Source organism: Lycium barbarum, chromosome 2 (assembly GCF_019175385.1).
Source record: "Lycium barbarum isolate Lr01 chromosome 2, ASM1917538v2, whole genome shotgun sequence".
Lineage (NCBI taxonomy): Eukaryota > Viridiplantae > Streptophyta > Magnoliopsida > Solanales > Solanaceae > Lycium > Lycium barbarum.
Window position 1 is genome coordinate 26,279,794 of NC_083338.1, and position 15,742 is coordinate 26,295,535.

The window sequence follows — 15,742 nt, forward strand, 5'->3', positions numbered from 1 at the left end:
AATATCGACCATTTGGGGTAACTATATTTTCCAAATAGATATAGAGTGTTATTTTCCCTGCTTTAAAAAGATTACTAAATTCGGAAAGATCAACATCTATACTCAGCCATAATTAATTACTAAAATAGAAGGAAAAAAAGAGATAATTTTAGTTACACTTCTTTTAGGTTTTTGTATGTCATATTTCAGTGTGTACTGGGTGAAGATAAAAGCTATAATGATATCTTTTTAACCAAATTTGAGATAGCACTTGGAATTGTCGAGGGTCTATCGGAAACAACTTTTCTACCTCTCAAGGTAGAGGTAAGATCTGTGTACACTCTACCCTCTCCAGACCCCACGTGTGGGACTATACTGGGTATGTTGTTGTTGTTGTTGAGATAGCACTTGGAATTGGTCTATCAAATTGGCCCATAAAATCTTGAATGTATTTGGATTTAATTGTTACTTTATTTCATATTAAGTATGATGTTGAAACTTGAATAGTGAGTTGGGATGATAGTAAGTGTGTGGCAAATGATTTGGAGAAGAGCTAAAACTATATTATAGTAAAAGGGGGAAATCATAACGTTATATTGTTTGATTTAGATAAACATGAAATAAGAATTTATTGGTAATGAATATTTGTCTGCCAATCATATATTTTGGGTCAGAAGCTGGTGGAGTGGTGGTAGACTAATAATGTATACTGTACTATTTAAAATGCACCTTTGATAGATATTAGATAATTTTTGACATAACTAAAAAGTAAAAATATGATTTTTTTGAACTTAATAGTCCTTTCGCTCAAATTGATAAAAGTCAATTTAATTTCATGTATGGTTACTGAACTTTACACATTATAACAATAAGTTGTCAAATTCTTTTTGTTTTATTAGAGATAAGATTGACTTGACCCAGGTTTCATAAAATTTTAGGTTGCACTAAAACTAACAATAGCTAAATATAGTAATCGCTTCGAAAAACACTCTGAACCCTCCGTATTAGCAATATAATATATTTTCATCTCTCTACGAAACAAATTAGGAGCACTCAGAAATTTATTTAATTTTATTAAAAAGAAAAGAAAGAGACCCAAACATTGTAAAGAAAAAAACCTGAATTTTTTCTCTGCAATCTCTCACAATCAATCTTAAGTAATACCTCCATATTCCAACATTGAATCATCCCTTTCTTTACCTCTAGTCTTCCTCTTGCATTGAAAAACACTACAGAATTCATGATGAATATTCTTTCTTTAAACAATAATTATTTCTTTTCATGACCCCCTCCAAATCCTCAATAACATTCATGCTTCCCATTATTTTGCCATCTTTTTCACTCATTTGACTCCAATACATTTTTATTTGTTCTAATTAATTAATTTCTGTCTTTGTTTGAGGTTGAGGCGTAACAGTTGTTCTCGTTATCGCTGTTTGTGTAGTTTCTTCAGCTTCATTTTTTTTTTTTTTTTTTTTTGCATTTTGTCCCCAAAAATAAAATGGGGAATTGTTGCTCTGGGGGAGAAGAACAACCTAATGAAATTACCAACAATGAAAATGGACAAACCGATAACCCAAAAAATGGAGAAAATAATTCATCTACTCATAATCTTGACATGCAAGGTTCCACAACACCACTAAAAACAACCCCTCCTCCTACATCCCCTAGCCCTTCTTCAACAAAACCTACAAAACAATCACCAATAGGGCCAGTATTAGGCAGACCAATGGAAGATGTTAGAACAACATATACCATAGGAAAAGAACTTGGTAGGGGACAATTTGGTGTAACACATTTGTGTACACACAAACAAACAGGAGAGCAATTTGCATGCAAAACAATAGCCAAGAGAAAATTGGTAAACAAAGAAGACATTGAAGATGTTAGAAGGGAAGTACAAATAATGCACCATTTAACAGGACAACCAAATATTGTGGAACTTAAAGGTGCTTATGAGGACAAACATTCTGTACATTTGGTCATGGAGTTATGTGCTGGAGGTGAACTTTTCGATCAAATTATTGCTAAAGGGCATTATACAGAACGTGCAGCAGCTTCATTGTTAAGAACAATTGTGCAAATTGTTCATACTTGTCATTCCATGGGAGTCATTCATAGAGATCTTAAGCCTGAAAATTTTCTACTTCTCAGTAAGGATGAGGATGCACCTCTTAAGGCTACAGATTTTGGTCTTTCCGTATTCTATAAGCAAGGTATTGATTCCTTCGGTCATTTTTATCCGTCACTTTAGTCAAAATATTTGTCATTTTAGGAAACTAAACAGACGTTATTTTATTTTATTTTCAATTTACCCTATCTACTTCAAGAAGGTATTTAGTCATTACTAATTACTCCATTAAAGAAGGGATAGGGTAATTTAGTCAAGTACTCTTCATAATTAGTGCCATTAAATAATTTTTGAATAGGTGTGCCAAAATCATAAATGAAAGCTAATTAACAAGGATTGGAGGGAGAACTGGGACCTACAATTACACTAGCTAGAGGGGCACTGAAAATTTAAAACAATAATTACTGCAAAAAGTTTGAATTAGCTAAGGATTTCGTCACTAAGTTGTCTCTAAATTGCTTGTAACTAATACAAAAATTTATAATCGGTTGCTAAATAGGATTATGACGGATTTTTCTGTTAGCTGCAGAATTTGTCCGTCTCTAATTTTTATTTTTATTTTTAGTAGTGATGAAGGGATGAATTTCTCTTTTTATGTCCTTTTGGAACTAAGAACATGAATACAAACATGACATGCATCAACATTGAAGAAAAAATTGAACCTTGTAAAATGTATGCAATATTTCTTTATAATCTTCAATTAATAGTCATATATACCTGTTTGTGCAGGAGATGTATTTAAGGACATTGTGGGAAGTGCATATTACATTGCACCTGAAGTACTGAAAAGAAGATATGGACCAGAAGTTGATATATGGAGTATTGGTGTCATGTTATATATTCTTCTCTGTGGAGTTCCTCCTTTTTGGGCAGGTAAATTACATGCATAATTAAGACCTAAGCTCAATTTTTCTAGTTTCCCAATTTTTCTAGTTTCCATTTTCTTAAAGAAGTTGAATTTCTCTATCCATAGTTCGAAAAAACATTTTTTTTTTCCAAAAGCTTTGTAAAAAAAAAAAAAAGTTAGACTGCGTATAATAGATTAATGTGGTCTGATTCTTCTTCGAATCTCGGGCAAAACGAGTGCTTAGTGTATTGAACTACCCTTTTTAGTACAAAAGACGGAAAGTCTAGCTAGTTGGTATATATAAAGATAACAATTATTTTTGTGTCACTCTTGCTATAGCTAGGTTAAAGTTATTGAACAAAATGATATTTTCTTTTTCAGAAAACGAACATGGAATTTTCAATGCAATATTGCGTGGACATGTTGATTTTTCAAGTGATCCATGGCCTTCAGTTTCCAGTGGAGCAAAGGACCTTGTCAGAAAGATGTTGACCGTTGACCCCAGGCAAAGGTTAACAGCTATGCAAGTCCTGAGTAAGTTAATTTACATCTCTTAATCACTAGTATTAGTAATTATATATCATTGAGAACTTAATTTCCAGTATAATAAGAATCAAATATTCGTAAATCATTAATTGATTTATAGAGAAGGACCATGCTACTTATTACTTGTATGTACTACAGCCCGTTCATACATGCACAAGGTTGTAGTGGGTTATGTAATGATTCATCCTTAATCATAAATCTTGGGTTCGAGCCCTTAGAATGTAATCATTTTGGTAGGAGTTCTTCATCCTCTCCAAAGAGGGACTCCCCAATGCGAGTCTTTAGTCGGGCCTCAAAGGGGATAGCAAACACTAGGTAGGAAATAAAAAAAAAATACATTTAGCTCATATAATTTGTCGATTAAAGATTTTGCAAACCCAAAAGATGCTCCACTATTTAATAGCCTTAATCATAAATATTGTTTGTCAAAACTACCTTTCATCTCTATCTAGACGTCTCACTTAATTAATACTCCACTAATTGAAACAATGAGGTTGGATTTGGAAAAAGAATACATAATGATTTCTTGTTTATTTAAAGTTCAAATACTTCAAAACAAATCTAGTTTGTTAAAATGACTAATATTTAGTACCATAGGAGCATTTGGTTTGACAAATTAATAGACTTATGAAATTGATGCCAGTGTGTATCGAGTAGTAACATTTTCGGGGATTGTATAAGTGAAATATATTGAAGGAAAATTGCAATACATTATTTAACTCTTATAAAATGCTTTACATAAAATGTTGAGATTCTTTATTTTTTGATATATAATAAGAACATTTCATCATTAAAAAAACTCACATATTGTCTAACAAATTTTTTGTATATTAAGATCATTCATGGATCAAGGAGGATGGAGAAGCACCAGATACTCCTCTTGACAATGCTGTGTTACATAGGCTCAAACAATTCAGAGCTATGAACAAGTTCAAGAAAGTTGCTCTTCGGGTAATTTTAAGTTTTTTCTTTTTAACTTTTTAATTTCAATCAATATTTTCATTTACTGAATTTTCTTGTTAATTTAAGTAAATCTTTTGAAAAAAAGAGAACTAGTAAGAAGACGTAACCTTGTCAATATAACAAGTTGAGTAACTATATTACCACCAAACGATGCAGCGGATGGGGCTGCTCCTCCTCCCTTAATCAGAGGTCTCGAGTTCGAGCCCTGGGTATGAAGAAAACCAGCGTAGGGAGAGCTTCACCCCCCCCCCCCCCCCCCCCCGAATAGGACTACGCGGCTCGAATCCCGATATAGTCATTGACTTTTAGGGGCAAACCCTGTAATGACTGGTCGCAGTCAAATTTTTTTGGTCGCTATTGACTTTTAGAGGCCAGAATCTCATTTTTAAGAATCATTTCTCCGTTTGCTAATAGCCATTTTTTGTGTAATCAATGTACCATCCCAAGATTCATAGATATTCGTATGAATTTAAAGTACATATCTGGAAAAAAAAAAATTAACTACAAATTTCGTCGCTAATCCATCATGTAACTAACAGGATTTTTTGATAATAAGTCGCTAAATAAGATTAAGGACGAATTTTGTTGTTTAACTACAAAATTTGTCCATCACTAATTCATACTAAGTTTTTAGTAGTGAATATCATGTTGAGTACTTTTAAAAGTAGACTAAATTAAGTACTCACTACTTTGGGAGATTCTTAGGTTATTGCAGGATGTCTCTCTGAAGAAGAAATTATGGGATTGAAGCAGATGTTCAAAAATATGGATACTGATAACAGTGGAACAATAACACTTGAGGAGTTGAAGCAAGGGCTGGCCAAACAAGGGACAAAATTATCTGATTATGAGATTAAACAGTTAATGGAAGCTGTAAGTTTTACAAACTTAATTGTTAATCAATTCTTCTCGTTCTAACTCGGAGTACTATCCATTCGCTCCAATTTGCTTGGCTTCTGTTTCTACTTTCTGTGAGCGAAAATGAGCTTTTTCGAGTTGTTCAATAGAGCTCCCCGTATATGCAGTTCTTTTGAATTTTATTCACAAAATTTCAAGTCGTTTTTCCCATCTTTATTGATTACTCGGCTTTCACAAGCACAAATTTTTCTTTGTATTGAACAAAACATTATTTTACAAAAATAATCCATCTTCTGGATCCAAACGGAGCCTTCATAGTTCGGAGAATTCTTTTTGAATTAAGGGTTTATTCAATTTAAATTTTATTTAAGCTAAAAGAAAGAGTTCTTTTAATTAATAGCGGAATAAATATAGAAGATTCATGTAATTGACTTCATCTATCTTCAGACATTTGATAATCACTAGCTAATATAAAAAGTTTTCTAAACATTAAAAACTTTGTTTCATGCTCGGTCATTTGTCTTGAAATAATACATGTACATCTTCATTCAAATTATTTTCTCAAACGTGTTTATTTTTTCTTTAAATTATAGAAACCCAAAGTAGTTACGATGACATAGTATTTTTAATATAGGGTTTGAAAGTTTAATTCAAATGCTAATTACCCTTTTTATATGCTGGAAACAATTAGGCTGATGCTGATGGAAATGGAACCATAGACTATGAAGAGTTCATCACAGCTACAATGCACATGAACAAAATGGATAGAGAAGAACATCTTTACACTGCATTCCAATATTTTGATAAGGATCACAGCGGGTAAGTTTTAATATGATTATTCTTTTTTTAAGTGGTGGTATATATCTGGCTTAAATGTGCGCATTTCGACTTTTACGCTAAGTACCTCATCATGTTGTATTTACCTAAAAAGGAAGAAAAACAAATGGAAAAGGGAGGAAAACCCAAATTTAAAGAGAATAACTAGTGATTCTATTTCATTCTGTGTTGTTTCAAAACAAGTAACGAATAAGGGGAAAACATGAGAATCAAATAGGGCAAATAATTAAAAAAAGTGACTAATATTCATCCTTTTCTTTTTGTATATTCTCTTTGACTTTTCACTTGAATTTTAAAATTCGGCTTGCTCCCTATTAGATGTCTTTTGGATCCTTCACCCACTTAAAATTAAAGTGGTTAGAAATTATTGACATGATGATTTTTGGTTATTTGCTCTTACTAGCCATGCTGCCTGAACTACTTCAATTTTTTAAAGCTTTGTTTTCTCAGTCAAATAATTCTCGACCTAGTAAAGGGTTCAATTCAAGTTGGATAATTAATATAGGATATAAAAGCAATACACAAACATTATCTAAACTAGATTAGGGAGAAACAATACATTGAATTTTCTCATTGAGTTTTCACATTGTTTCCTATAGTATATTCAAGCTTACATATTATGTAATTGTTTCTCCTCTTTTTTCTTTTTCTCAGATATATATCAAGAGAAGAGTTAGAGCAAGCTCTGCGAGAATTTGGCATGGACGATGAAAATGATTTGAGGGAAATCATTAATGAAGTCGATACTGATCATGTAAGTCAAAACAACATAACATACGCATGCCAATACACATATATTCATACAAATATACATATAAATAACGCTTCAAAAAAAGAAAATCATATATTATTCACAATTTTTTAAAGACATTTTATGCAAGTTCATTTAACTATCACTATGCTTTTAAGTGTTACATTAATTTCTAAAGAGCTCTTTTACTTTTGGTCATTTTCTCTCTCCAATACTGCTTTATTCTACATAGGTATTTATATGTACTTAGAATTGTATTGCAATGTGCTACTTATTAATTGATTGTACAGCTAATTATAAAGAGTATATGTCTAAAGATACATCAATGAAACAAATTATAGCAAGATCTATCAGTTACCTATGTTTAACTTCACAAATTAATTAATCTTAGAATTTACATTACTAACAATGAATAAAGCTTGTCGTGTAATTAGTTGAAGTATTAAGTTGATACTTTGTGATTTGTGTTAATGGGTGGCACGAAATAAGTGTAATCACTTTCTATTACTTTTCTTAAAATTCTTGTTCATAGTTTTCATTAATTAAAAGTTTAACCTTTTTTCATAATAAAAATAATAATAAGCAATTAATTTTTGGTTTTTGTAGGATGGTCGGATCAACTATGATGAATTTGTAGCAATGATGAAGAAAGGAAATCCAGAGGCAGCAACAATGAACCCAAAGAAAAGAAGGGATTCATTTGTAGCATAAAGTTAATTGCATCATCAAATGAAAAATATTTGTAAAAAATCAAAGACAAGGGTGTGGTTGTTGTGAGGAAATTAAAGACCAAACTGTATCTAACAAAATGTCAAGAACCATACGAGATTTCCAAAGTCATAAATGCACTTTGTATATAAAGTATGATATTAAGATGAAGAAGGAAAAGATCACACATACATGCATTGTCAAAAGAAGGAAAAGATCACACATACATGCATTGTCAAAGAAGGAAAAGATTGTAGAATTCATGGGTATGTTGGAAAATACAGTTTGGTTAAGGGATGCTTTAATCTGGATATTATGGAGGTCTTTCAGAGTATATTGTATTTATTTTCTGCAATTTAGAATCAGGTTTTAAAAGTTTATTTTGTAATCAATTGACTTTTGGATATTGTTCGGTGTAAATATCATATTTATTCACTGAAATAGTGTCTGTTAGTAATTAGTTTTATACCTAAACTCTCTGACATGCAAAAAGGTGAAAATAAATTTCCACTCAGACTAAGAAATATACTTTTAAAATGGTAGTGTCCGACCAGCGCGCCTGCACTTCATATTCCGTCCAGTATCTGCAATACAACCAACACAAGTGGAGCGCAACTTCACCTCCAAGATTTAAAATAGATGGAAAGAAATCATATGACATTCCGTTAGAATTTGAATGCTGATCTCCCATAATTTTCGCATAGTTCATTGGTTGCTAGGTTGTACTTTCGATTGCCATGAAAAAGAAATATATCAGAGACAATTTTCTTGTCTTATTTTTATTCCAAAACAAAATAATTTATTGAGTTCATAACCTACTTGTAATGGTAAAGAATGTACGAGGATGACGACCTTTTGACAAGACACGTGGCAAGCGCAGAAGGAACTCATAGTCCATCCTGAGTCAAACGTTGCTAGCTTGGCAGTAGACTACAGAACTCTTCCGTCTGGGAATTTAGTCCGGGTCTATTTACAGTCAAACTTCTCAATAATTGTCATTCGTTATAATAACATTTTACTATAACAGCTTGATTTTCTCCGAAACATTTTTCATGTTATATTTTACTTCCTATAATAGCATTCTACCTATAACAGCAGTGATATTCATTATAACGGTACACTCTTTATAAAACTACCTTTCTATAATAGCCATACTCATATATCATGTAATAATATTTTGTAAGAAATATATTATATATATACAAAATATATTAAAATATTTATGGTAATCATCATTAATGTCATGCAAATAGTAAATTTCAAGTACGAATATCTAAAAGAAAAAAATTATAGCCCAAATTCCATCTCATCACACCAAACAAGCAGAAGATGCGCCACTTATATGGAGTTTAACGCAACACTTCCAATCCTTGAAACTTACACTGATGAAGAAATTATTGCACAAGTCATTGGAGTGGAAGAACAAGAGACAGCGGATGCAGAAGGTGACAACGAAAGTGCTGATGAATAGCCAACCTACTGCTACTTGAGGTGAGATAGAAGAGTCAACTGTTAAGATTTTAGACCGGAGTCGACGCTATATGTTTATTTCCGTTTTTGCCCTCAGAAAAATCTCAATTTGGCTCTTTAAAGAGTTGCTTGAATCAGATTTGGAGATATTTTAGTAATATTATTGCTTGATAAAAAAATAAAAAAAATAAAAACTCGTAGACAGCCTTCAAGGGAAAGCTATTGAATTCCCTTTTGCTGAAAGTTTTGACAACAATCTCCATCCATTCAAGCTTTATATTATCACTAAGAAACTGAAATTTACGAAATAACCAACAATTGTCAAATTCTTACGTCAAACTTGAAATATTAAAGCTGTTAATTTATTTTAAATGTATATGTTTCTTAGATTCTAATTTTTTATCTGTACAATACAACTTGTTATGGATTTATAAGTAATTTATTAGTCTTTTCAAATTTTTATTAATGAAATATGAATATCAATTGAGATTTAAAATTAACAAGTATTTATTTTCGTTTATAACATAAAAAGTTTTGAAAAATAATTTTTTGTTATTTTTATTTATAACAGCTACATGAGATTTAAACATGAAATGTCAGCAGTCATGAAATTTTCGAACAAACGCTGACATTATAGAAAGATTTGATTGTAGTCTGTACTGAATAGCAGTGACCTGAGATGATACATCCAAAAGGTCCAAGGTGCATAGACAAACGCTTTTTCAACGTCGGCCAAACTCCTAAATATTCAGGATTCCTTCTTATCACGATTTTATCTCTGAATTGAGATCAGGTTCACGAAGTTAGTTGAGGTTAGACTATCCTATAAATATCCCTCTTTTCCCACCACTGCAGGACATCTAAATACACATTGGCATATACTGATATACAAATACAGTAGCATAATCATTGTTCATAGCTTGCCCGTTATCGTTTTGGCTAGGGGTGTTAAATGGGCGGGTTGGGTTGAAATTGGCTCAATCAAAATGGGCTAAGGTGATAAATGGGTTGGGCTAACATTGACCCAAAAGTTACTTGGATTGAAATGGGCTAAAAATGGGTTGGGTCATGACCCGCCCAACTTGACCCAATTTTTTTGAAGGGTCTATTTTCTAGAAAAAGATTTTCGTGGAAAATATTTTCTAGAAATATATTTTTCTCAAAAATATTTTCGCCAATTTTTCGAAAATACTTTTGAGGAAAACATTTTCCTTGGTAAATATTTTCGAGCAAAACATTTTTCGTGAAAAATATTTCCCTTCATATCAAACACACTACAAACTTATAAGATACATGATACAAGAAAAGTGTATACATAAAAAAAAATAGAGGAAACTGAAGCAATAAACCCAAATTTAAGTAAATCTTAAAAACGGGCTAGTATTGGGCTAAGTTGGAGATCACTTTAAAATAGGCTATGTTGGGTTGAGCTAAAATCAGCCCAATGTGAAATTATCTTGAGCCTAACCCATATAATTTTGGGCAGATTAGGCGGGCAATCACATTTTGGGCCAAATTTGACACCCCTAATTTTGGCTATTGATTGGCTCTGCTCAACCTATAAGCACCACTAGGGGTGTATAAAGTAAACCGACAAACCGCACCAAACCGATAAACCGAATCAAACCGAGAAAAAACCTGACTAGTGATTTGGTTTGACTTTGTTTGGTGTTGGAAAAAAAACCCCGACCATAATTGGTTTGGTTTGGTTTTAACTAAAAAAATTCAAACCGAACCAAACCGACCCGACATTACATGTATTCAATTTTTAAAATATTTTATACATAAAAATATTTATTTGTAAAGTAATTTATAAATATTTCTTAAATTTTTTCGTAATTTTTTATCTATTATCATATTATTCAAGCTTGAACTTAGAATTTTGAATGTCAATAAGTTTTATATCCTATGGATGTTAGTAACTCAAATAAAGTCCAAACCAAAACCAACTCAACACTAATCCTAACAAAAGAAATTCAATTTACCACTAGAAATGACAATAATGTTGGATATCTATTCTTTAGTTTTGCATAATTGATTTAGAGAGTAAAAATACATAACTTAAGTTTTTTTTCTTTGTCATATAATTAATACTTATTTTAGCATAACTTAGTATTTTTAGATTATGGTCATTTTCTTTTATGGCTTGTTAATTAGCAATATTTATTTTAACCGATTATATTAGCTTTTGTTGAATATTTTAATACAATGTCATCACTCTTCTCACATTTTGTGTTATTTTCTTAAGAAACACCTTAATTATACTAAGAAATATTTAAAGTAAAAGTTATATGTTTTGTATCAAGACTATTCCGAAAAAAAACCAGAAAAATCCGAGAAAACCGAACAACCCGAGAAAACCCGAGGTTGAAAAACCCAAATTTTATTGGTTTGGTTTGGCGTATAAATTTTAAAACCCGACGCAATTAGTTTGATTTGGTGTTTAAAAAATCCGAAACAACCCGGTCCATGTACACCCCTAACCACCGCCAGCAGGCGCCGATAGTAGAGCAGAAAGCGGTTGGCTCTTTGCTTTGGGGTCCAAAATTTTAAACCCATAATTAGCTTAGTCAAGGCATAACTTTACGGGGCCTTATATGAGTTTAGTGATAGTACTATATAGGAAAATATTCCATACTTTCAAGAATCAACACATCATCAAGGAGAATAGTGTCCTAGGAATAAACATGATAAGATAAGCAATCCTATCATATAGGACAATACTAGAAATGATCACAAGAACAAGATGTAAAAGAAGATCACATATATAGCATAAAATGAGATGAGAGAAAGTCGTACAAAATGATTTGATTAATACGTATTAAAATGCACAAGTTCACAGGTGCAACATTGTGAATGGTGATAATTAAAGCATGCTAGAAGTAACATATCGAGGAAGGTGGTTAAAAAACTACAATCTATTGGAATCTAGATACATAGGCGAAAATGATTAAGAACAGGATTAAAGTATGACCCTGATAACAATTCAAATTACTTGGATTAAGAATTCGTTTGGGTTAACTAATTAAAAGTAGCTTATAAGCATTATGTATTGAAAAATACTTTTAGATGCTGAAATTGATTATATAAATAAGCAGTTATGTGTTTGAATAAAAATATTGATATTATAATAAACAATTGTTTGGTAAAGAAAGTGTTGATAAGCACATTTCCTCTTTAAAAGATTAAAATATTCTTAAAGTTATTTTGTCTAAAATATAACTTAAAAGTACTTTCATATAAAAGGACAAATAACGAAAGTAGAATAGAGAAATAATTAAAAGTTATGTTTTAGAAAAAGTATTTCATAAGACTACAAATGATATTAGAGATAACCGCAAAAAGTCTGTTCAAACCATAAGTGACTATGACTTATAAAATCACACATTATGGGCATATGCACTTTTAGTGTTTAACAAACATGAAGATAAGACCAAAAGTGTTTATAAGCTAATTTGATCAACTTATAAGTTTCGCCAAACACCTTTTATGTCTTTATTATTGTTGCACTTACAATTAGCTAGATGACTGCCATGAGACTTTTAGTTTGTCTTCAGGAGTGCTTTAAAATGCGAAAGAATGAAGCGTGACATTTTACATAATACTGAGCGGGGCATAGGCTCGGAGATATGCGGCGTAAGCTTCATAGATCTTTCATGTATTACTTTATAAAATAGCATAATAACACAAAAAAAAAAGTTTTGTATATTATAGTATTTAAAATAAAAAAGATTATAGAAACTCGTATAAAACAAATATCTAACATATTTTAGAAGTATGTAAGTTGTGATTGTCTTAAAGCTACTATGAGGTATAGATTAACTATATGCGTATTTAACATTCAAACAATTAAAATCACAAAATCTTTAAAAATATTATCAATTTACACACTTTACCTCCCTAAGAAGTAAATAACAATACTAATCCTAATGGAGAACATTTTTCACAACCTATCCTATATGACTGGAGACCCAAACTTTGTCCTTCATGTTTAGTGGTTGGACATGTTTGTGCTCCAAATGAAAGACCACCAGTTCCTAAGACAGCAAAATGTGCAAAGGCTCCAGGAAAGACCAAAACCAAAGAAATGGGTGCAACCCTGGGTATCCAAAGGCTTAGTGCAAGTTGAGTCAATTCAGGGTGCTGAGTCCAGTTCTGGAAATAGGCTTTCATATGATCTAGGTCCATATGCTCTTCTGCTGAGTCCAGTTCTGGAAATAGGCTTTCACATGATCCAGGTCCATTTGTTGGCTCTGTAGCAACTACTACACAAGTTGCTAATGTAACCAGCACTCAACCTACAGTTACTGGTGGCCAAACAAAGGAGAATGTTGAAGAAGCTATGATGGCTCCAGTGCAGACTTCAGCTATGACTACACCACAAGGCCAATCTCATGACACCAAAGCTAACCAAACTAGTCTACAGTCCTCTGATCAGAGGGGGAAAGCATAGAAGAACCAAATTAGCCCAGAACTAAGCTTAGTTCCAGTCTTGAGTTCAGTACCAGTTAAGCAGGGAAAGAGAGGTAGTCACAGAGGTTCTAGAGAAAATGTTCAACCACCTCCTGGTAAAGGAGGACATTCTAAAACTATTTAATGAGCTAGATCATATGGAATGTAAGGGGTATTAACAAATGGTACAAGCAAAAGGAGGTGAAGCATTACATTAAAACTAACTATATCAAGCTTGCAGGCCTAGTGGAAACAAGAGTTAAAGAACATAAACTTCCTCAGATTTCTTCAGATATTTTTCATGGCTGGGGTATATTACATAACTATCTTGATGTTGTTCATGGAAGAATATGGGTTACTTGGGATCCAAACTGTTATGTAGTCACCCAAGTATGTGCTACTGCTCAACTTATTCATTATCAGATAACTATTATCACTGGTGGCTTTACTTGCCTCTTTACTGTAGTGTATGGTTTCAAAACAGAAAGAGGTTGTGGGATAAACTTAATGAACTTGGCAAGGAATCAGTCATCCTTGGCTAATAAGTTCGGATTTTAATGCTGTGTTGAACCCCAATGATAAAATCTTTGGTGCTCCGATTACACCTACTGAAATTAGAGACTTCTCTGAATGCATGCAAAACCTACAAGTGAATGAACTACCTTAGAGAGGAGATTACTACACATGGGGTAATAAACAACTAGGCAGTGATAGAATATGTAGTAAAATTGATAGAATGTTTGGCAATGGGGACTGGATGATGCAATGGGGACATGTGACAACCACTTATGATCTCCCTAATATATCTGATCATGCACCTATGATATTAACTGTTAAAATGAACACTTGGTCTGGGTAAACACCTTTCAGATTTTTTAATGTATGGGCATAACACTCTAAATTCACAAATATCCTTGAGACTGTCTGGCAAAAACAAATAACTCAAAGGAGAATGGCAGTAGTATAGACCAAGTTGAAGAATTTGCAAGTTGAACTCGAAAACTGAACAAATAAGAGTTTCATAACATTGCTTCAAGAATTACCCAAGCTAGAATGGAACTCATGCAGACATAAGGACTGATGATCACACAATGTTCAGATGAATTGATGATGAAAGAGAAATAATGTGTTCAAATAAATTGTTGATGAAAGAGAAACAATGTGTTCAGATGAATTGATGATGAAAGAGAAACAATGTATTCAATATATAGAGAAATGGACTCTTGTGGAAGAAAATATATTAAGACAAAAATCCAGAGCATAGTGGATCAAACTGGGAGACTCAAACAATAAATATTTCTCAGCAATTCTCAAATACAGAACTAATAGAAAATAGTTGACATACTGGCACAAGATTAACATAACCTGCTGATATTCAAGAAGAGATAATCTCTTTTTATAAGAGTATTATGGGATCTGGAGCTCAATCCCTTCCTGTTATCAACACCTTAAATCCTTAATTATGAGGAATGGACCTACTTTAACTCATGCACAGGGGTTAGACCTATGTACTGAGGTGTTTGAAACTGAAATATATGATGTTTTACTATCCATAGGTGATGACAAGGCCCCAGGAGTGGATGGTTATAACGCTTACTTTTAATAAGAAAGTTTGACCCACTATCAAACAAGACATCATTGTTGTTTTCAAGTACTTCTTCCAGACTGGGAATATGTACAAACCTATTAATTGCACCATCATCACCCTTGTCCCTAAAACTGCAGCACTAGCTATTATCAAAGAATATAGACCAATTGCATGTTGCTCAGTCCTCTATAAAATCATCGCTAAGATAATCTCTGCTAGACTTCAAAAGATTATAGCATCAATCATATGTCAATCCCAATCTAGTTTTATAGGTGGTAGGAAAATAGCTGATAATGTAATCTTGGCTAATGAACTAGTGAAGTCCTACTCTAGGAAGCATATATCACCTAGATGCATGATTAAAATTGATTTACAGAAAGCTTATGATTCTGTAAAATGGTGTTCCTAGAGCAGGTGTTGGAGTCTTTATGTTTTCCTACTAAGTTCATACAGTGGATTATGGAGTGTGTACATAGAGTCCACTACTCTATTCTGATTAATAGTGAGCCAACTGAAGCCTTTAATGCTGCTAAGGGTCTTAGACAAGAGGACCCAATCTCCCCCGATCATTTTGTAATTTCTATGGAGTACCTTAGCATATGTTTACACAAC

At 32.4% G+C, this 15,742-nt stretch overlaps 1 protein-coding gene across 1 annotated transcript; it reads left to right on the forward strand.

The window, feature by feature from the left end:
• The first annotated feature begins 1,096 nt into the window (after window positions 1–1,096).
• LOC132626379 (calcium-dependent protein kinase 34-like) lies at window positions 1,097–8,023 on the forward strand. Its single transcript, XM_060341236.1, has 8 exons — window positions 1,097–2,195; window positions 2,840–2,983; window positions 3,339–3,491; window positions 4,339–4,454; window positions 5,172–5,339; window positions 6,016–6,143; window positions 6,816–6,915; window positions 7,519–8,023. Exons 1-8 carry the CDS (start codon window positions 1,481–1,483, stop codon window positions 7,621–7,623), a joined length of 1,629 nt encoding a protein of 542 aa, XP_060197219.1. The 5' UTR covers window positions 1,097–1,480; the 3' UTR covers window positions 7,624–8,023.
• Window positions 8,024–15,742: the final 7,719 nt, after the last annotated feature.